This window comes from Camelina sativa, chromosome 5 (genome assembly GCF_000633955.1).
Source record: "Camelina sativa cultivar DH55 chromosome 5, Cs, whole genome shotgun sequence".
Taxonomy (NCBI): Eukaryota; Viridiplantae; Streptophyta; class Magnoliopsida; order Brassicales; family Brassicaceae; genus Camelina; species Camelina sativa.
In genome coordinates this window covers 32836667-32859697 of record NC_025689.1, presented here as the reverse complement: position 1 = coordinate 32859697, position 23031 = coordinate 32836667, and the positions used below count along the sequence as shown (strand labels likewise).

The following is a 23031-nucleotide window of genomic DNA, read 5'->3' as shown; positions in this document are numbered from 1 at the left end:
GAGGGTCCGAGAGTTTAGGTGTTATAGTGATGTGACAAGCTGTAAAGATGAAGAAGAAAGCAGAAAGATCTGGTGGTAAAGATTTTGTCTTCTTCTTCTAAGATCTCTGTTTTTAGACAACGGAGGAGGAGGAGGAGGAGGAAGAGAGATAAAGCATTCTCTGTCGGAAAAGCAACAAATTATAGATAGAAGAGAGAGAAACTACTATTTTTATTTTATTTTATTTTATTTGTAAGCACTACATTTAGACAGATCATTTTACCACTAACCATTTTTTTTATAATGCAAATTACTAGTATGTTAATTAAACGATTTCAAATTATTTTTAAAAGTTGGTTGGGAATTTTGCCAATTTACAAAGTATTGATCTAAATAAAAAACCGTGGATATATTTTTTTGGTTATTTGACTTGTGGTTATCTTATTATAGTTAGAGATAATGATTAGTGACTTCATCTTACGTGTGGAACTATATTTTTACTCTTAATGCGAATTTTACCACTCAGACATGTTAATTAAAAAAGTCTAACTATCATTGTATTTTACCATTTTTAACGATAATTCTACTATTATAATTTTCACATTTATATGATAATTATTTTGTAACTAACGCGCCATTATAGTTTTCATCTTATCCTTGTCCCAGAAGATAAAAAATCTAGTTATAGTTGTTGACCCTGCTTTATTTCAATAAAATTCGGACCAATACCATTGGATTTAAATGGGATGTGTAGTGATTACCTCAGCCACTGACCTTAAAAAGAAAAAGAAAAAAACAAACGAACACTTGATTCTCTTGAACCTAATCTGCAAGACTACATTCATAGTAAAAGATAAAATAAAATAAAGAGAAAACCTAAAAGGGAAGAAGCATGTGACGATGGGATAATAGAAGCCGACAAGTATTAGGTGAAAACGAGCCCATCGTCGTTTCCAACACCATCCATCCCACACGAATGTTCGTCCGTTTCTCCAATCTCTTGCCACGTGGTTTCCAACACTCTTCCTGGACCTATCTTCGTTATTGGGCTTTTGAAAGCCTCCCCTTGTTTATTGGGATTTAAAGGATCCTATATTATTATTAGTTAGAGATTTTTCGATTAACCAATATCTTTTGGCTTTCAAAGTTACACATGAACGAAATAATGATATCAAATATATTGATCAGAAATTGGCATATGTCAAAAAATTAAAATTTTTATTCCTATTTAAAATAATATTTTTTTTCTTACATCAAAAAAATTTAACAATATACTATATGTGTGTTCTCGATTAGGTTTGAGTATTTGACATATATAAAAAAACATTTAATTCATTAAACATGTACATAACTAATTTAATATAATATTAACTATTAAAATGTCTACTATAGTCTTTCAGTGACAATAGCCCTAGGCAAATAATCCAAAACCAAATAACCGATCTGAACTGATCCAAATAAACTAATTTGGATCGGTTTCAGTTTACGGTCCAAAGTAACTCGTTCTTCGTTAAGTAGATCTCTTAAGCGGTGTTGTAAATGCCTAAGTCTCTTTAGCATCCTTACTTAAGTTTTTTTCTGCTTTTTTTTTGTTGTGTGTGTGTGTGCGCAATTTGCACTAATACTATTCTACTAGTTTTGGACCGTGCTAGAGCACAGATTGAAATTTATTTTATTTATATTTATAATTTTAGAATAAAATATAATTTATATGATTGTTTTAAAAAGTTTTTTGGATATAAACATTATGCAATAAAATCATATGTTAAATATGATGGCTTGAAAAAAACACCTACAGTAAAATCTCTATAAATTAATACTTTATAAATTAATAAACACTATAAATTAATAAATTTTGTTGGTCCTGAGTCGGGACAGTATAAAAAATAACAAAATTCGATAAGATAATAAGATAATATTTTTTTTTTGAAATCCCCATGTAAAATATAGTTTCGATAATACCATAAATTAATAATCATCTAAATTTACAATATATACATATATATATATATATATATATATATATAATAATGAGGCAATTTTTCATTTCTTGGTAAGGAGGCAATTTTTCTTAAGAATATTTATTTTTCTTTCTTGGTAAGGAGGCAATTTTTTTGGTTTTAATGGTAGAGAAAAAAAAATATATATATATATATATATATATATATACAAGAATCAAATAACATAGTAGTATCTGATTAGAAAACTTTCAAAGAAAAAAAAAAAAGAAAGAAATGGTATCGCCATGAGAAGACTGGGAGGCTAGCTAGCAGGTTGAGTGACTTGCTCATAATAATTTGATCTAACAATTAATGATCATATGTTGTCTTTTATTTGGTACCAAATATACCAAGACCAAAATGTTATGATGAATTTTTTTTTAATTTTTTTATTAATTCTGTTATTTATTTACTACATAAAATAAATCTGATGATGTTAATTACTGCTACAGATATAAAAAATTACAAGTATTATAAAATTCTTAAAAATATAACTGGACTGGAACTATTCTAATTTTTTTGTTTTTTTTTTTATACTAGTTTACAATTCAAAGATACTTACCATTATTGGGCCTTTAGAAAATGCTAATGTACCTCAAAGGTTCTTCTTTGTTTAATGGGCCTTCCAGAAATGCTCCCGATAGTATCTGTATACGGTGGTGGGTGGGGGTCCCCCACGTGTATGTAAATTCAAAATTCGAATAATCAAACTACGCGTTACAAAAAAGTGCTCAAAGGAAAAAAAAGGCACACAAATCTTATCCATTTCATTATTTTAGATTTGACCGTTTTTGATAAACCAGACCATACCGAACCAAAGTCAAGCGACTCCGTGACGATGGCTAAGCTATCTCTGTAAACCGACCGAACCACACAGGCACACCAATCAAAACCTTCCAGAACCATAGAGAGAGAGACGACATTTTATTCTGTAAACTAATTTCCCTGTTTTGCCCCTATTATTTGTCTTCTTCTTCGTCTCTCTTTGAAGTCTTTGTGGTCTGCTGGCGAATTTTCAAGCAGCTTTCCTCTTTTGTGAACTGAGTTTTGAGTTTTCGTCTTTGGAACTTTGAATTCTCTCATCTGAAACTGAAGTGAAGGAGAAGGGAAGATGAATACTATGGAGAGTTTGATTGGGTTAGTTAATAGGATACAGAGAGCATGTACCGTGCTTGGTGACTATGGTGGTGGAACTGGAAATAACGCTTTCAATTCTCTCTGGGAAGCTCTTCCTACCGTCGCCGTCGTTGGTGGTCAGGTGATTTCTCCGGTTTAATTAGCTTTTGACTTCTTCTTCCTAGGGTTTTTCTCTGTTGACTCTTTCACTTACGCTTTTATTTGTTTATTTGGGTTTTATGCAGAGTTCTGGGAAATCTTCGGTTCTTGAGAGCATTGTTGGGAGAGATTTTCTTCCTAGAGGATCTGGTTTGTGAATCTTCAATGTTCTCTTCTTCTGTGGTTTTGGTAATAAAAGCTAAGGAGCTTTGATTTTGATTTTTGTTTGCAAGGTATCGTTACGAGACGGCCTTTAGTGTTGCAGCTTCATAAGACGGATGATGGAACAGAGGAGTATGCTGAGTTCCTCCATCTTCCCAAGAGGCAATTCACAGATTTCGGTATGTTTCTCTCTATAATCATATTTATGCCTTTATAAGTTATGTTTGCTCTGTTTTGAAAGTGTTCATTGAATTTATTTGATGTTGCAGCTATGGTTCGCAAGGAGATTGAGGATGAGACTGATAGAATCACAGGGAAGAGCAAACAGATATCTCCAGTTCCTATTCACCTCAGTATCTTCTCTCCAAATGGTCAGCTTTCATCACAGTCTGTGGAATTTATTTACTTCCCGTAGTAAACTTGTTTCTTTTTTGGAACTAACATTGATGTGTGCTTCTTTTTTTTATGTTGTGTTCTATGGAAACAGTTGTGAATCTGACCCTTGTTGATTTACCCGGTTTAACCAAGGTTGCTGTTGGTATGATTCTTTTACCTTTTCGTTTGGTTTCTATTTATTTATTCTTGGATGGCTGTATGAAGGTAATTTGATATCGTCTTTGTTATCCAGAGGGACAGCCTGAAACCATCGTTGAGGATATCGAAACCATGGTTCGTACTTATGTTGATAAGGTTAGATTTACTGGTTTTTACCAAGACTGTTAAGCTATATTATGCTTTCTGTTTATAATTCTTTGGATGCATCTTCTAGTTCTAAATTGGTTAGTTCTGTTTTTTTTCTAGCCCAATTGTATCATATTAGCTATATCTCCTGCTAACCAAGATATAGCCACATCGGATGCAATTAAGCTTGCAAAAGATGTCGATCCAACAGGTTTGTTTGCTGTTCTGTTGCGAATGATTTAAATATTTAGCAGGAGGTATTGTCTTCTGACGATAAAATTATGTTTTTGATCGCCTCAGGTGAGAGGACATTTGGTGTTCTTACCAAGTTAGACTTGATGGACAAAGGAACCAATGCATTAGCAGTAAGCACCTTTTTATCTCTTCGGTTCATGTCTCACGGTCTAGTTTGATGATTGTACATGACTGATATTATAGTTGGTACGCCCATCTAGGGATGATGCAAGTAACTAAATCTACAGAACTGATTTAGGCATGACTGAGATTACATTTTTAATTTAGAAATATTTATCTAACGTCTAGAACTGTTTGCCTTAATAAGGTTCTTGAAGGAAGATCATACAAGCTCCAACATCCTTGGGTTGGGATAGTGAACCGCTCACAAGCAGATATCAATAGAAATGTCGACATGATGCTTGCGAGACGCAAGGAACGAGAATATTTTGACACCAGTCCTGACTATGGTCACTTAGCCAACAAAATGGGTTCTGAATATCTGGCAAAGCTGCTCTCTAAGGTGTTCAATCAAAGTCTGACTTGCTTGCGACTTTACTATATTGTTTTATACATTGTTCTTCAATTGCTGTATGGTTGTCTTTTGCAGCACTTGGAGTCTGTTATCAGGACCCGTATTCCAAGCATCCTGTCCTTAATAAACAAAAGCATTGAGGAACTTGAAAGGGAGTTAGACCGCATGGGTCGGCCTATCGCAGTCGATGCTGGGGTGAGACAGCACATTTATGTGAAACTATTTCTCTTCGATGAAGTTTTACATATTTTACTATTGGCTTAATCTATTCGTTTCATTCTCAGGCTCAACTATACACTATATTGGAGATGTGCCGTGCATTCGATAAGATATTCAAGGAACATCTGGATGGCGGGTAAACACCGTTCACTCATCTTCCTGTAGAAATCTTTAGGCTTAAGTTATTGGTTTTGCTGGTTAACCTCATATTATTTACATTTTTAGGCGTCGTGGAGGTGACCGTATCTATGGAGTTTTCGACAATCAACTTCCAGCTGCACTGAAAAAGCTTCCGTTTGATCGCCATCTTTCTCTACAAAGCGTTAAGAGAATCGTGTCTGAGGCAGATGGCTATCAACCTCACTTGATTGCACCAGAACAGGGTTATCGCCGTCTTATTGAAGGGTCGCTGGGCTACTTTAGAGGTCCAGCCGAAGCTTCTGTAGATGCTGTAAGTTCTTCTACAGTGTCCCTTTACTTCACTTTTGTATTTTGTATATATACAAGAGCGTAATGAGTTTGGGGCATATGCAACAGGTTCACTTTGTCTTGAAAGAGCTTGTGAGGAAGTCAATATCAGAAACTGAGGTGAGACTTTTTATTCAAACTATTGATTTTCTTATGACTGGTAAAAATGTAATACAAGGATTTTTACTGGATCTCCCCGATGGCAAAAAATGAAGGAGCTAAAGCGTTTCCCTTCGCTGCAAGTCGAGCTTGCTGCAGCAGCCAACAGCTCTTTGGAGAAATTCAGGGAAGAAAGCAAGAAGTCAGTTCTTCGACTTGTTGACATGGAGTCTGCATATCTAACGGCTGACTTCTTTCGGAAACTTCCTCAAGAAATTGAAAGACCAGTAACCAACCAGAAAAACCAAACCGCTTCTACTTCGCCTGCAACATTAGACCAGTATGGAGATGGACATTTCAGAAGGATAGCATCAAATGTATCCGCGTATGTCAACATGGTTTCGGACACACTTCGTAACACAATTCCAAAAGCTTGTGTTTATTGTCAGGTTAGACAAGCCAAGCTCGCGTTGCTCAATTACTTCTACTCACAGATCAGTAAGAGAGAGGTAAAACTGAACTCAAAACAACAAACATGTCTCAAATCATTTGGATTCTGTGCTAATGCGTGTCAAATCTTACATTTGGTTGGGAATTTTTCACAGGGGAAACAGTTGGGACAGTTACTAGATGAAGATCCGGCGTTGATGGATAGGAGACTAGAGTGCGCGAAGAGGCTTGAATTATATAAGAAAGCCAGAGATGAGATTGATGCTGTTGCTTGGGTACGATGATAAAGCCAAAACTCTGTGTGTGTTTTCTAGTGATGGTTTTATAAGTAGAGAACTATACATTTGTGTGTTGATATAACACGTTCGTCGGCTTGTAATATATTTCCATCGGCTTGTATGTATGTGATCATCTGACCCTGTTGGGTGGAGACTTCGGACGTTTTGTAATAACTTTTTTCACTGCTATTTAAAAACGCCATGGCGTTTTAACTTCATAATTTTATAGTAGCGGACGCAGACTGCACGCTGTTTTATTGTAACCGTCTGAGATAATATTTTGAATGCCTTTCGAAACGCCGTGTTGTCTCAATTTGGAGATAGTATAGTACTGCACGCCGTTTAATCATCCCGTCAGCAGACTACACACCGTTCTTCTTCCTTAGTTTTTCTATCTTCCCCTGAATCATCATCTTCGCCTGTACTTGTCAGACTTCTGTGTTTGATTCACCGTTACATCGTCTTTGATCATGGAAACTCCTGTTGATGCTTCGATTAAGGTATCGATTTCACCCTGTGTGTACCCAATTTCATTTTTCCTGCAACTAGTAGAATCTGGATTTTGCCCTAAATCAACAACGATGCTGTTTTGTTACAGAACGAACATGAAAGCCCTAGGTGGAAGAAGTCAACCGTGGTTTTTGTGTTGGGTAATATCAATAATTCCACTTGATGTATGTAATTATGCTTTACTCTTCCTGATCATGCTTAAAGGTTGAATTTTTATTTTTTTTGTGGTGTTGAATGGTTGATTGATTCTAGGTGGTCCTGGAAGTGGCAAAGGTACTCAGTGTGCTAATGTTGTGAAGCACTTTAGCTATACTCATTTCAGTGCTGGTGATCTTCTTAGAGCAGAAATTAAGTCTGGTTCTGAATTTGGGTAAGTTCTACTTCAGTGATGAATCTCATGTCTCAAACTAATTTCTCTGTGCCTGTGTGTGAAGTGAATCTTGTTCTAGGCTTATGATGATTTTGTATGATGAAAGCCCAACAGTTGGTGAAGTTTCCGGTTTATGTTTTTCAGAGCCATGATCCAAAGTATGATTGCAGAGGGGAGAATTGTGCCGTCTGAGATAACAGTGAAGCTTTTATGTAAAGCTATGGAGGAAAGTGGTAATGATAAGTTCCTCATTGATGGTTTTCCTCGCAATGAAGAAAATCGAATCGTATTCGAAAATGTTGTAAGGGTCATGTTCCATCTCTTAAACTAATCGAGTCCTACTTGTTGAAGCCTTGGTTCAAATACTTTCTGGATCTTGACAGGCTAAAATCGAGCCTGCTTTTGTTCTGTTCTTTGATTGTCCTGAAGAAGAACTCGAAAGACGTATTATGAACAGGAACCAGGTTGGTATCTTCACTGGAAAATGAGATCATAGTTCAGATCTTGTTTGTCTTTTACCAGTTGTTTCTTGGATTTGAAGGGAAGAGAAGACGATAATATAGAGACGATAAAGAAGCGGTTTAAAGTGTTTGTTGAATCTACCCTCCCTATTGTTAACTACTACGAATCTAAAGGGAAACTTCGAAAGGTTTTAGGATTTTGGTTTTCCAGTTCTCTTCCATGATCATTACTATCATATGCTGTTCCTGATTCTTTTGTTTCTGATTCCTTCACCAGATCAATGCTGCAAAACCCAGCGAGGAGGTTTTCGAAGCAGTCAAAGTTTTATTTGCATCTGAAAGTTGAGAAGGTAGAGCTCGTGATCATCCAAACCATACATTTTTTTTTTGTTGCCTACCCTAGTCCTTATAGATATTTAGTGTATTATTTATTGTTTGATTTGTCGTTGTATGTACCAGCATCAAGGACTAGGGAGAAATCACTGGACAAAACAAAACAGAGACTTCCAAGTCAATGTGCCTTATCGTACACGTAACTAAGTTTACAGATTTGTGCTGTAAATAGCTCTCTACATTTAACATTTCTCATTATGATGATTATAGCCACAGTTTCGTCGTAATAACCACTTTTTTAGTCAATAACTGGTTAGGCTTGACTTATTAATCAAGTCTGGTTACAAGTCCATTGATATATTATACAAAGACTTGTAAATTTCTATGAACATGCGTCTACTTGAAAACCAGCTTCCATTAAATTGGATTAGTACGTATTTAGAGGTCAACGTATAACGAACTTGCCGTTGAATACCGTCCATGCATTTTAATATCAAATCACGATCGTCCATCTCATCCAAGCTTACAGAGCATATATACACACACACCACATCCAGAGTCTGTGGTTCATTCTTTAATTACGTTCTTATTAAAAAACTTCTACTTTTGTGCTGAATGATGTTGGCTCAATCTGTGTTTAGATTTAGCGAATTCATCACCGTTTCTATTTTGGTTGCCTCCGTCTCTCTCTTCTTTACACGTCTCTTATTAAGTTTTGCCGTTTTCCTCGTCACGCGTCCATGGCGTCGCCACCGCACATTCACGTTCCCCCGGTGGAGAACGGCGGCGAAAGATCATTCGTCTCCGCCCTACTGTGTTGTGTGTCTTCAAGAGGCAGAGGAAGGTGAGAAGATGAGGCGATTGACGATTTGCCGTCACTGTTTCCACGCGGATTGCATAGATACATGGCTCGGTGTAATGTCCAAGTGTCCGTTGTGTAGAGCTGAGATACCGCCGTTACCGCCGGCGAATCCTCTGCTCTCACTGTTTTTCCCGGCCGGTGTGATCGATTTGTTCACCAACAAAGAATCTCGACACGTAGCGTAGCTTTATAATAATTTCGGATTCTAAGTTTTCTTAATGCTCTGACCTGTCAAAGACTTAAAATTTAGGTACTTGTTTGCTTTAAAATTTTAGCTTAACTCCTTCAATATACGACATAGAATTTTAAAATAAAAATTGTTAAAACAAAACAAGTGTTTTACTATGTGTTCAATGCCCATGCTCATTTTTTTCTCTTTACGTAATTGCTTTTATAATGTGTTGCTTTTATATTACGCTAACTTTAATTTTAAAACTTAAGCTTACTCCGTTCCAAACGTGCGTATCTCCCTCATGCAAGCACCCTAGTTCCTAGTTGGACTGAAGTAGGAAAGAAAATAGGTAGTTACTTTCGGCTTAAGGTATTAAAGAATACAAAGAAAAAAAGGAAGAAAATGTTATAATACACCAATTACCAAACTTAACTTAGTCTTCCTTAATTTTGTGTGTAACATGGAAACAATACTAGATTACAAGAAATAGATTTAGAGCAAGAAAGAAAAAGTTTGAGTTTGAAAAAAAAAAAAAAAAAGTCCTTCCTAAGACCATCTCCAATGGTAAGAATTGGGAAGTCAAACTTTTTCTAAGGAATTTACCAAGTGTAAATTTTTTTTACCTGAAAAACGAAATGAGCAGGGAGTATTTGTAGATCCTAGTTGCATTGGGCCTGATAAATATCAAAAGTTAAAAAGGCCCAGCTTTGATAGTCCGGTGGGCGTAAGTTAGCGTGACATGTTAGCGATATAATTCTAGGATCCTTTCCTCAATTGGTCTTGTCTTCTGCCGTACGCTTGTCTCTAATTTTCTCCATCAATCCGTCAAAACTCAAAACAGTGCCCATCAAGTTCGAATTCTACCCTCAATGTACATATCCATGCTCATTTCTCTTTACGTAAGCTTATAATTATTTTGATAGTTTTTCTTTGTGGTAATTGCTTTTATTTTTATAATGTGTCGTTTTTCTACTACAGTGGTTCTATAGTTTTTAGATTTTTACTAATCTGATCCAGAAGTTTGTGCTATATATATTAATCACTAAAATAGTATGGATTAATTAAGACTACAAAATAAATCAGATTTCTTTTTTTCCCTCGACAAGTCTTATGTTTGGAGAAACCTTGTTTTCAAATTGTAAACATCTTGTTTTCACCTTACAAAAAAAAGAAAAATCTTTAATAGCAAAGTTCATGCGCTTTCATATGATTTTTGTATCGATCCAAGTTTCCACCAAACACAAACCCTCACACGTACGTAACAGTCAAATGATAGTTTTAATTTGTTTGTTATCCACGTTCATCGCATAGACTACTAATAATATGCTTTTAAGATTACAGTATATTCAGATTTAATATAACCTTAAATCCATGTGACTTTGTAATATGTGCAACGAAATGTGGACATTAAAGTACCATGAATCATTCTTATGGTAGGCTATGGCTTTGAATGGAGAAAGTATGTAATGCAGAGCAGATCAAGTGGTTCAAGCAGACCAAGCAGAATAAAAGTAGATCAAAAATTTGGCAGTTTAAATGCAGATCAAGGGTGAACAACATCAAAAAAGCTGTAAATCAGATCTGCATGTATTTCTCCTGCATTTCCCACAAAAAGACAAAAAATTTTGAACTGCACACAGTTCATCTGCATTAAATTTTAAAAGCAAAAAATTTCTTGAATGGTAACTTAATGATAGGAGAACTATATTAAAGGGTGATCTGCTATTTTTCTGTCCTCCCATTCAAAGCCTATATATTACGGACTTCATCATCTGAATTGAGGTGGGTCTTTTTCTATATATATATATTTTTTGTCAACAAGGTCTTTTTCTATATATACTTTTTTGTTTTTGTATTTTTGCAAAGTTAAGAAAAAAGCAAGTTGGTTACGCATCTAAACATAAGAAGAAAAGTGACAGAAATTACCAAGAAACTCACATGGAAATCACTAACACACCCGTACATGCATGTTGTTTGAGGACAAGATATTTCACATTAAAATATTATAATTCATATAATCGCGACATGTATCATGTATATCGATAATATTTTGACATATGTGAAAAGAAAATTTATTTAATAATTATAAGAAAATTAAAAAATCCTGATTGGTACAAGATTTTTAAGACTTTAAAAAAAATTAAAGCTTTGAAAGCCATTTATTTGCCAATCAAACTTTTTTGACTTTAATTTTTTTTAAAGCTTTGTAAGTCATTTATTTTTTTTCCTTCCTTGCTTTCTCAAAATTTTAAAAGCGTCAAAACCAGACTTTAAAATTAAAAAAATATAAAACTTTAGTTTTTTCCCCCATTATACTTAAAAGCTTTCCAAAAGTTTATATATAAATTTTACATAAATTATTTTNGTACAAGACTTTTAAGACTTTAAAAAAAATTAAAGCTTTGAAAGCCATTTATTTGCCAATCAAACTTTTTTGACTTTAATTTTTTTTAAGGTTTTGTAAGTCATTTATTTTTTTTCCTTCTTTGCTTTCTCAAAATTTTAAAAGCTTCAAAACCAGACTTTAAAATTAAAAAAATATAAAACTTTATTTTTTTCTCCCCCATTATACTTAAAAGCTTTCCAAAAGTTTATATATAAATTTTACATAAATTATTTTTACACATTAATTATTCTTATTTTTTTCTCCTTCTTTTAAGATCCATTTTAATAATAATTATTTTTATTTTCATTATCATCATTTCAATATATTTTAATAATAAAAGTAACAGCTTCAGCTTTAAAAGTATTTTTTACCAATCAAATTTTAACAGTTAAAGTTTCTACAGTTAAAGCATCTACAACCAAATTCTCTACAGCTAAAATTTTAAAGTTAAAGTCTTTACAGCCATAAGTAACAGCCGTTACCAATCGGGGCCTACAATTAATATTTTTGAAAGTATATAAAACAAAAGTAATCTATTATTATATCACTAATTCTAATAGAAAGCTATCTATTAAATTACTAATTTCAATAGAAAAATATGTGCAATTAATAAGGAAAATATTTGCAATTTAATTGCAATTATTATTCATTATAATCATATAGTAAAAAGAAATTTATACAAAAAATGATTAAAGTATGAAAAAGTTTAATGTGTTAAAATTAGTGATTAACATAATGTAAGAAATATAAGATAATCAAAATAAGAAATTAATGTAATTTTCTTAAGTTTTCTAATCAGTGAATGATTTGATAGCGTATTCAATATTATGTTATTATATAAACCTTGATTTTCAAAGTTAGTAATTCATGTGATCGCGACACGTGTCAATTTAACAATTAAAGTTTTTGTCATGTGTTACACATATTTAAACAATTAATAAATATAAAAAGATAGTTCAAATATGTATATAAAAATAATACTAATTCTAATTTGAAATTACTAATTCTATAAAGAAAAAAATAAGAAAATTATACAATTAATTACTATAATACCATAATTAAATAAATTATACTGTTAATTATTAAACCTAAAAGAAAAATGATTGAAGATACTCACTTTTACATAAACAAATAATTTTCTCAGAATAACGTCTTTGTATTTTTGATTAATTTATGATAATGTTGGACAAGTAGTAAAACTATTACTTATCAGATTACAAAGTATGAAACAAATATATTTAAGATATTGTTACTTGGGATTTTAGTTGAAAGTACCACATTCACTTAGAATCTTTTCTATTCTACCACATGTGAAAACTGTTTTTCTATTCTACCATAACAGAAAATTACCTTCTCTTTTGTGAGAAAAATCTGGAATTAATTGTGTATTCAAATATAAAATACGAGGGGAAAGTGTACTACTGACAATTAGCACTTAATATGCACAAAAGTAAGAAACAGTGGGCAAAAGAAATGAGTTATAACTGTTTCGAAGAAGAAAGAGATATAAGTAATGGAAAAAACACATGTGATGACAAGATGAGAGCATGAATTGAGTATGTAGACAAGTTATTCGGTAGACAAAATGATATTTTGTAGATAAGTTTTATTTGTTGATCATGGTAGACATATTCATTTTTTGGACTGTGGACAAGTTATTTTTAATGAATTTATAAAAATGTATTTTTTGTAGACAAATTATCAAGTACATAGTGATAGACAAGTTTGTAGATAAGTTAGTTTTGTTGTTTGTGGACAAATTGGTTTTGTTGTTTTTAGATCTATAGCAGACAAGTTGGTTTTGGTGTTTGTGGACAAGTATCAATTTGTTAAGCTTGTAGACATATTTTTTTAAGTAGACAAGTTGGTTTTTTTGTTTATTGACAACTTCTAAATTTTAGGTCTATAAAACTGAATCGGACAACAAACTAAGATCTTAGTAGACAATTATGAAATCAATGGACAAGTTGTAAAATATGTCCATAAAAAATCAGACATCACAAAAAAAAAAAATTTTGAAGTGATGAGGTCTATCTCCTTGACACGCCATTGTTGGTTTTGTGATTCATCATGAGGGGACAAACCGAGGCTAAATAGAAAAGGTTATTGATTAGGGGTTAAAGATCGTATAATGGAAGATGAAAAATGTTATACTTACACTATATTATGGACTACATATGAGAGAAAAGGAAGATTGTGGTGGTTCTCAAGTTTTTTTTGTTGGGATTTTTGGATAAAATGTTAGAAAACAATGAAAGAAGTAAAAAAAAATTTGTGTTTGTCCATTTGTTGTTTTTAGGACAATGGAAAAATAAACAATGGAAGGAAGAAAACGTTCTATCTACTTTAATTAATCTGACATTAGTCTGAGAAAAGATGGAAGGAGAAAGAAAAAAAACGTTAATTTATTGTTAAAGCTTTTCAAAAAAATACAAAGAAGTTAGTCAATGTTAGTTTAGTAATTTAATGTTGGGAATGTGGTATTTTGGGAAAACAGTTATGGAATGTGTGTGATGCAATGAGAAAAGTTTTTGAATGTGGTAGATTTGTTAAAAAACTCTTTTTATAAAATATTAAGTAAGGTATAAATTTGATACAATGTACCTTTTTTTATATGAAAATTATAAATGTTACTCAATGGGATTGAATGCATAGAATTAAAATCTAATTTTATTATCATGTAATAATATAAAAAGAAATTGTATTACAAGATGGAGTGTGTGAACTCTAAGTCCGGTTTTTTTAAAAATCAAATGGAATAAAATTAATATTTTGAATACAACTTAAAATTTCACATATTTTTCTTATATTCGCGTTAATACACAGCCTGATCTAGTATAGTATAATTAATTAACAACGAAAAAAAGACTAATCTATACTAATAAAAAGTAGGAGCTATAATCTCCTAAAGCTGTCCACCTAGGATTTAAAACATCCAATAGGGATAAGACATGTCACTCATTAACATTTATTAAAATCTCCATAATTTTCAATAAGAATTATTTTAAAAAACCTATAAGGATTTGACATGTCATTCATTAACATTTTTTAAATTTCCAGAATTTTTAGAAAAAGGAAAATAAAAGAACTATGTACAACGTCCCACATCGGCTAGAAATCTTTTAGACATTGGTTCAGAACCAGTATAAATAAAGATTAATATGCTTCCAACATCGAATGAGCAGGAAAACTTGATTTATCAGGCGTCCAAGTTAAAAAGTTTTATTCGTTTGATCCGATTTTTTATTTGATCAAACTAAAACTTTAAAAAGTTTCAAAAAAATATTATAATATTGAAAAATTTTAAAAGTTTNATTTGATCAAACTAAAACTTTAAAAAGTTTCAAAAAATATTATAATATTGAAAATTTTTAAAAGTTAAAATATTAGAAATATTGAAACTTTTAAAAGTTCTTAGCTTTTAAAAAGCTTAAGGTTCAAATATTATATTTTGAAACCTTTTAAAACTTCAAAATCTTATGATCTTTAAATTTTAAAAATTTATTAGCTTATAAAAGGTTTCTAAAATATTATAATTTATAAATTTTAAAAGTTTAAAATATTATAAATATTGAAACTTTTAAAATGTTCAAATATTAAAAATATTTAAACTTCATAGAAAATTTAAAAATATTACAATTACTTAACCTCCATAGAAATTTTAAAATATTATATCTATACTAATAAAAAGCTGAAGCTATAACTGCTAAAGGTGTCCATATAGGATTTAAAACAACCAATAAGAATTAGATATTTCACTAATTAACATTTTTTGAAAATATAGTAGTAATCTCTATTATTAAGAATTTTTAGAAGAAAAAAAATAAAATTTATAGAAATAAAAGAAATATGATTTGATATTCTTGCAGTAAATTTTTTATTTTTAAGTCTAAGAAAGAAAGATTGATNTTTATCAGGTGTCCAAGTTAAAAAGTTTTATTCGTTTGATCTGATTTTTTATTTGATCAAACTAAAACTTTACAAAGTTTCAAAGAAATATTATAATGTTGAAAATTTTTAAAATAGTTTAAAATATTATAAATATTGAACTTTTTAAAAGGTTCAAATATTATATTTTGAAACCTTTTAAAACTTCAAAATCTTATGATCTTTAAATTTTAAAAATTTATTAGCTTATAAAAGGTTTCTAAAAAATTATAATTTATAAATTTTAAAAGTTTAAAATATTATAAATATTGAAACTTTTAAAATGTTCAAATATTAAAAATATTTAAACTTCATAGAAAGTTTGAAAATATTACAATTACTTAACCTCCATAGAAATTTTAAAATATTATATCTATACTAATAAAAAGTTGAAGCTATAAACTCATAAAGGTGTCCATATAGGATTTAAAACAACCAATAAGAATTAGATATTTCACTAATTAACATTTTTTGGAAATATAGTAGTAATCTCTATTATTAAGAATTTTTAGAAGAAAAAAAATAAAATTTATAGAAATAAAAGAAATATGATTTGATATTCTTGCAGTAAATTTTTTATTTTTAAGTCTAAGAAAGAAGAATTGACGTCGCAAGACCTTGAGTTGATGTTATTTGAGTTTAAAGAAGAAGAATCGACGAAAAGCACAACTATTATTTTAACTATACATGTGTTCATATTACTTTCTCTGCGAGTAAGGATTTTGCAATTACCATAAAATTTGACAATAAAAATGACAAGAAAGAATATGAAAAATAAGAAAACATTGAATAAAAAACACGAAAACATAGGTGGTAGCAATCAATTAAATATGAAAAACGAGATAAATTCAAGATTACAAAATTATTTCGTTTTTCTGGTGGTCAAAGAAATTGTTTAGGATATGTGAGGTCACCAGTGTGATTCGCCTTGCTTGGACGTCGAGTTAAATTCATGATTTTTTTTAATCTGATTTGAATGTATAGCACAACTCATTTTTATATTTTTAAAAATTATGTATCTGAAAATTAAATTTTTATTTAATACTAATATAATTTATTTTTGTAAGATAATATTTCATCACTGTCATCACTCACATAGTCCCTGCATTTCATAATATAAGATGTTTTAGAGAAGATTTTTTTGTTTCATAATATAAGATGTTTTCAAGTTTCTATGCTACTTTTAGATTAGTTTAATATATTTTATTATGCAGTTTTATTTATGATTGGTTGAACTTTTTTAAAGTGGTCATTTCTTATATTTTGAAACGAAGTATGTATATATAATTTTCATCAAAATATATCAAATAAACCCACGTGTAGTGGGTTCAAAACCTAGTAGATGTACAAGATGACACATAATTACATATTTTCAATCGGTTCTACCAAAACCGGTTACGTATTTTCAATCGGTTAAACCCGTCACATCGACATTGGAGACGCTTGAGTCTTGACGCTGATCTATCAAGAAAATCTTTGCCGGTACGTATTTCGATGGAAGAATATTGCGGTCAGCAGCGTCTCTACTCAAATTATGGGCCAAAAGACATCGACTTATGTATTGATTAAATAAATGACTCATGCAGTCATACCCTTTTGTTCTTTAATCGTCATTGTGTTTCTTCATGTTTGATGTTATGAATCTTGCATACGCACGTATTCTAATTCTTCTACTTTTTAATCTCTTTAATTTAACAATCCTGTAACAACAACCCTTTATATATATAGCAATGATTTCTAGGAAGTCAAAATATTATATTAAGGAATTTATTTACTTTACTGGACTCCATACTTTTCCACGCTTACATGCAAATGCAACAGTTAGTGGGAGTGACGGTGTGGGACTCGCGGCGAAGATATGGATATCATTTTCTGTCTTTTCGTTTCTTTCTTTTTTTTTTCTTTTGCTTTAGTTGTCTTTTCACTTCGATCAAAGCTAAAATATAACTGAAAATAGCAATTTAAGAAACTATTATATCAAGTAGAATATAAACAACCAAAAAAATAAAGAAAAGGATAACTATTCACGTAATTATTAGAAGAAAAGGGTACAATAGTTTTATCTTTCCTTCGCCAGTCATCTAGTTTTGTGGTTGTATACCACTTTTCCTTTGAAATTTTAAAGGAGCTCAAACCCTAACTGGCCGGGTTTTATGGTAACGTTGATGATGATTTGAGAATTCTGCCAGATCAACTCTATCATATACATATACTCTATATTGGTACTATAGGATAGTGTGTAATATCGCAGTCGCTCGTATATATGGTCCCAACCACCTGCAGTTTAGTGGAAAAGGACAGCAAGCATTGGGAATCAAATCGAATTGGAATCTCTCTCACTCACTCTTTTCCAAAAGCGTCGAGCCTAACTTTCATACACGGAAGTCATTTCAACGTACGATTCTGACACGTAAGTACATCCTTACGCTAAACAGCAAAACTTTCAGTAATACCAAATCAAAATTCGACGAAACATGTGTAACGTACAACGTACCAAGTCTAAATTAAAGTTTTTGCCTTGGTATATACTGGTACATCCTTAACGTTCAACGATTCTACTATATTTCATTAATATTGATTCTTTCGTATATACTTTTCATCAATTTTACAATACTTACACTTACACGTGAGTTTACATTATGAAATTATACTGTGTTCTTACTTCCTTTACCAAACAAAAATCTATCCAAGTACACTCTGTTGGATAAGCTTTGAACCTTAAGGCCCAAGTTATTCTTACAATGGACTGTTAAGAATAAGAGAGAAGATAAGCTCAAGTAATATTTAGGAGTAATCTAAATATTGGTGTTTTCCTAATAGGATTATGATTTGTGTTTTGATATAAAAGGCAATGTTGAGTTGTGACATAAGCCATGAGATTAAGAGAGAGCTTTAGGAGTGTTTAGTTTTGAGAGGATATTTTTTAAACACATAAATAAAGAGAGTTATTCATATTCAAAGTTCTTCTTTTAATCCTTTTATTTGGTATCAGAGCCCAAAATTAAAATTTTGTTGGACCTAGAAAAGTGGATACGGTATGCCTCTTATTAACCCGAGTAATGGGGGCCCAAGAAGAAGTTTATTATCGGTCCAAGTGGGATCGGTTCGAGATGGAATTATCATCTCGAGGAGGCAAGTTAATATCCCACATGTGGTCCTTGGATTGAAGGGGAGATTGTTAGATGAATCCAAGTCCCACATCTGAAGTTTGAAGGGACTATCATCAATATATAAAGGTTTAGGGTCAATCTACTAATTACCAATTGGTTTTTAGTTAGAAGCCCAAGATAAGCTCAAACTTAACACACCCTAGCGATCAGCCGGTCACGGTAATATTTCCATAAAGAATCAAGTTTATATCGACAAAAAAGTATTGGTGTAAAGCCGGATCTAAGGTTTCAACTACAAATTGAAAGAGCACAGCTGGTGTAAAGTATGCAAACCCCTTATCATAATAACTTGCATGGCCGGCACTTGCGTATGGCCGGAAAACAAAATCGTTAGACTTCATCAATGTTTTTCAAGGGACACATCATTGATTAATAGTATAGTGACCACATCATAGCACATTAGTAAGAGTGATATATTGTTACTTTTGTTCAACTCATTTAGAATTCAGCTCACCATTTTTAATAGATCCCAAATTAATATATTTTCCCAAAACATCTTTACAGGTTTTATCTAATATTCTTACTCATATTCTTATGCTTATTATGTCATTAGTTATAGGAATGATAAAAACAAAATCGTTTGTGTTAGTACCGTCACACCCTCACCATAAATAGTTTTAGGTAGTGTTAGTAAAATTTGTTTAAATAAATAGTTTAAGTTTTAGTGCATGTCATTGATGGAAAAATAATTACTCAGTTTTTGATAATTAAAAAAGAAGAAAAATGATACGAAAAGTCATGTTTTCAAAAGAATACTCTAAACAAAGAAATTAATTCTGTAAAGATAACCATTTAGTCTTTTAGAGATATAAGTCTTTTTATAAAAATTAATTTTGGTCGGCCATACGTATTTTGTAGCTGGCGTCACTTTTCACTATAAACTCAAAACTTGTCTCACACACACAACACTCTCTAGCTCTCTCTCTCTCTCTCTCCGGCCTTATGCAACTCTTATCTGAAGACAAAACATGAACTTGATCATCTGATCATCTCCAATCATCTCTAGTACTTCTCAACCCAAGAAGAAGCTATGTTCAAGCTATTTGGTTCCGCAGGTAAAGTTGATAATCTCTCGAAAAGTTTCTACTTTTATCTGATCATGAAACTAAAAATATTTTTATAATCGAGAAACTTGTTTATGTATTCAATATTTTTCGTCCTTTTACCTGATTGTGTTTGCTTTACTATGAGGAGCAGAAACGGGTCTTCATCTCATGAGAACGCAATGGTTGCAACAAAACTCGCTTTGCTTGAAGGAACGTATAAGCATCGCTATGCCTGTAGCCTTCCTTGCTTTCTATGTTACTCATTTAGCACTGAAATGGTTTGGTATAGTGAGAAACAGAAGATATAATGATGTAGAAGAAGACTTGAAGAGGCAGAGCATAACCGTGAAGCAGAGCTTCTCTTACAACATATCTCTTATCTGCTCTGTTTCGATCTTCGGGACTCATTGCTTTATCTTGCTTTTGCTCTTTCGAGACAGCGTGGTGTCACGGTGTGATTCCTCTGTTTCTGTCTTCTCCGCTGAGTTCTCACAGGCTTTCTCCTGGTTGATTGTTTCTGTTGCTGTGGTGAAGATCAGAGAAAAGAGGCTTGTTAAGTTTCCTTGGATGTTAAGGGCATGGTGGCTCTGTGGTTTCATCTTATCCTTTGCCTTTGATGCTCACTTCATAACTTCGAAACACAACAAGCCTCTCGGGTTTCAGGATTATGCCGACTTGACTGGTCTTCTTGCATCCTTGTTCTTGCTGGCTGTTTCAATCAGAGGGCAAACCGGTTTCCGTTTTCTTGAAGCCAACGGAATCACAGAGCCACTACTACTTGGTGGCGAAACTGAGCAGGACAAGAAAGATTCTTCTTCTTCTTCTTCTACTTCTCCATATGGGAACGCTACTCTCTTCCAACGCGTCACTTTCTCATGGATAAACCCTTTGTTCTCTCTCGGATACAAGAGACCTCTCGGCAAAGAAGACGTACCAGACATCGATGTGAAAGACTCTGCTCGATTTTGCTCTCATGCCTTTGACCAGAAACTGAAAACCACCAAAGAAGAAGAAGGACCTGGCAATGCTTTCTTTTATAAGACGGTTCTTCGATACGTCTGGAGGAAAGCCGCGATCAACGCGGTATTTGCAGTTGTAAACGCGAGCACAGCTTACATCGGACCATATCTCATCAATGACTTTGTAGTGTTTCTAAGTGAGAAACAATCCCAGAGCTTAAACCATGGTTACCTTCTTGCACTCGGGTTTCTAAGTGCCAAAATCGTCGAGACAGTTACTCAAAGGCAATGGATCTTTGGAGCTCGTCAGCTAGGAATGCGCCTTCGAGCAGCTTTGATATCGCATATATACCAAAAAGGTTTACTATTATCAAGTCAATCACGGCAAAGCCACACGAGCGGAGAGATCATCAACTACATGAGTGTAGATGTTCAGAGAATCACTGATTTCATTTGGTATGTAAACACCATATGGATGTTACCTATACAGATCTTCTCGGCGATTTATATCTTGCAAAAACATTTGGGACTTGGAGCTTTAGCTGCATTGGTCACAACTATAATGGTGATGGCGTGCAATTACCCCCTGACAAAGCTTCAGAGAAACTACCAATCAGATATCATGAATGCTAAAGATGATAGAATGAAAGCAACTTCAGAGATTCTTAAAAACATGAAGATTCTCAAGCTTCAAGCATGGGATAACCAATTTCTCAACAAGGTTAAGACGTTACGAAAGAAAGAGTATGATTGTCTATGGAAGTCTTTGAGGTTACAAGCCTTCACTACTTTCATCCTTTGGGGAGCTCCTTCACTGATCTCTGTGGTGACTTTTGTTACTTGTATGTTACTGGGAGTGAAGCTAACAGCTGGTGCAGTCTTGTCTGCTCTTGCAACGTTTCAAATGTTACAAAGTCCGATTTTTGGTTTACCTGATCTTCTCTCAGCGCTTGTTCAGTGCAAGGTTTCTGCAGATAGAATAGCTTCTTACCTTCAACAAAGCGAGACTCAGAAGGATGCAGTTGAGTATTCCTCAAATGATCATGCAGAGTTAAGTATTGAAATAGAAAATGGAGCTTTCAGTTGGGAACCTGAGCCAAGCAGACCGACTCTTGATGAGATAGAACTGAAAGTAAAAAGAGGAATGAAAGTGGCGATTTGTGGAGCTGTAGGATCAGGAAAATCAAGCTTACTCTCATCAATCTTAGGGGAGATTCAGAAGCTGAAGGGAACAGTCAGAGTTAGTGGTAAACAAGCTTATGTTCCTCAATCGCCATGGATACTAAGCGGGACTATAAGAGATAACATTTTGTTTGGAAGCATCTATGAAAGCGAGAAGTATGAGAGAACTGTTAAAGCATGTGCTTTGATAAAGGACTTTGAGCTTTTCTCTAATGGAGACCTGACAGAGATTGGAGAGAGAGGAATAAATATGAGTGGAGGTCAAAAGCAAAGGATACAGATTGCTCGAGCGGTTTATCAGAATGCTGATATATATCTACTGGATGATCCTTTTAGTGCTGTTGACGCTCATACAGGAAGACAACTCTTTGAAGTATAATAACGTTCATGGAAATTTGTAATCTTTGATCCTTACTTGCTCTCTTAGAACTCAATTGACAATGTTCTTTGTTTACTGGTTTTGCAGGACTGCTTAATGGGGATACTGAAAGAAAAGACTGTACTTTACGTTACCCATCAAGTCGAGTTTCTTCCAGCAGCAGATCTAATCCTGGTAAGAGAAACCATTATTGGTAATCAGAAAATGCAAAATAAGCTGTAGTTTCCATTAACATTAGTGTTTGTACTATAACAGGTGATGCAAAACGGAAGAGTGATGCAAGCAGGCAAATTCGAAGAGCTTCTAAAACAAAACATAGGCTTTGAAGTTCTGGTAGGAGCTCATAACGTAGCACTAGACTCAATCCTATCAATTGAAAAATCAAGCAGAAACTTCAAAGAGAAATCAAAAGATGACACAGCATCAATTTCAGAGAGTCTACAGACAGTGTGACTCAGAGCATAACATTTCAACAGAGAATAAAAAGAAAGAAGCAAAGCTAGTGCAAGATGAAGAAATAGAGAAAGGAGTAATAGGCAAAGAAGTTTACATGGCATATTTAACAACTGTAAAAGGCGGATTGCTTGTGCCACTCATAATATTGGCTCAGTCTTGCTTCCAAATGCTACAGATCGCTAGCAATTACTGGATGGCATGGACTGCTCCTCCAACTGCTGAATCCACACCAAAGTTAAGAATGGATCGGATTTTACTTGTTTATGCACTTCTTGCTGCAGGAAGTTCACTTTGTGTTTTAGCAAGGACTATTCTAGTCGCGATAGGTGGACTTCTAACAGCAGAGACGTTCTTCTCAAGGATGCTCTGCAGCATTTTCAGAGCTCCCATGTCATTTTTCGATTCAACTCCAACAGGAAGAATCTTGAACAGGGTAAA

The 23031-nt window shown here is 32.9% G+C and overlaps 3 protein-coding genes and 1 pseudogene across 3 annotated transcripts; all 4 read left to right on the top strand.

The window, feature by feature from the left end:
• LOC104788287 (dynamin-related protein 1E) lies at nt 2783–6601 on the top strand. Its single transcript, XM_010514024.2, has 15 exons — nt 2783–3237; nt 3341–3404; nt 3488–3595; nt 3686–3787; nt 3904–3954; nt 4045–4106; nt 4218–4308; nt 4398–4462; nt 4660–4854; nt 4942–5061; nt 5151–5221; nt 5311–5536; nt 5623–5673; nt 5769–6161; nt 6258–6601. Exons 1-15 carry the CDS (start codon nt 3091–3093, stop codon nt 6384–6386), a joined length of 1875 nt encoding a protein of 624 aa, XP_010512326.1. The 5' UTR covers nt 2783–3090; the 3' UTR covers nt 6387–6601.
• LOC104788286 (probable UMP-CMP kinase 1) lies at nt 6733–8406 on the top strand. The gene is made up of 8 exons (XM_010514022.2): nt 6733–6880; nt 6979–7030; nt 7143–7260; nt 7405–7561; nt 7644–7724; nt 7802–7909; nt 7999–8071; nt 8181–8406. Exons 1-7 carry the CDS (start codon nt 6851–6853, stop codon nt 8065–8067), a joined length of 615 nt encoding a protein of 204 aa, XP_010512324.1. The 5' UTR covers nt 6733–6850; the 3' UTR covers nt 8068–8071; nt 8181–8406.
• LOC104788285 (putative RING-H2 finger protein ATL36) lies at nt 8485–9270 on the top strand. The gene has a single exon (XM_010514021.1). It carries the CDS (start codon nt 8670–8672, stop codon nt 9099–9101), a length of 432 nt encoding a protein of 143 aa, XP_010512323.1. The 5' UTR covers nt 8485–8669; the 3' UTR covers nt 9102–9270.
• Nucleotides 19455–23031, top strand: part of LOC104788283 — an 8486-nt pseudogene continuing 4909 nt past the window's right edge.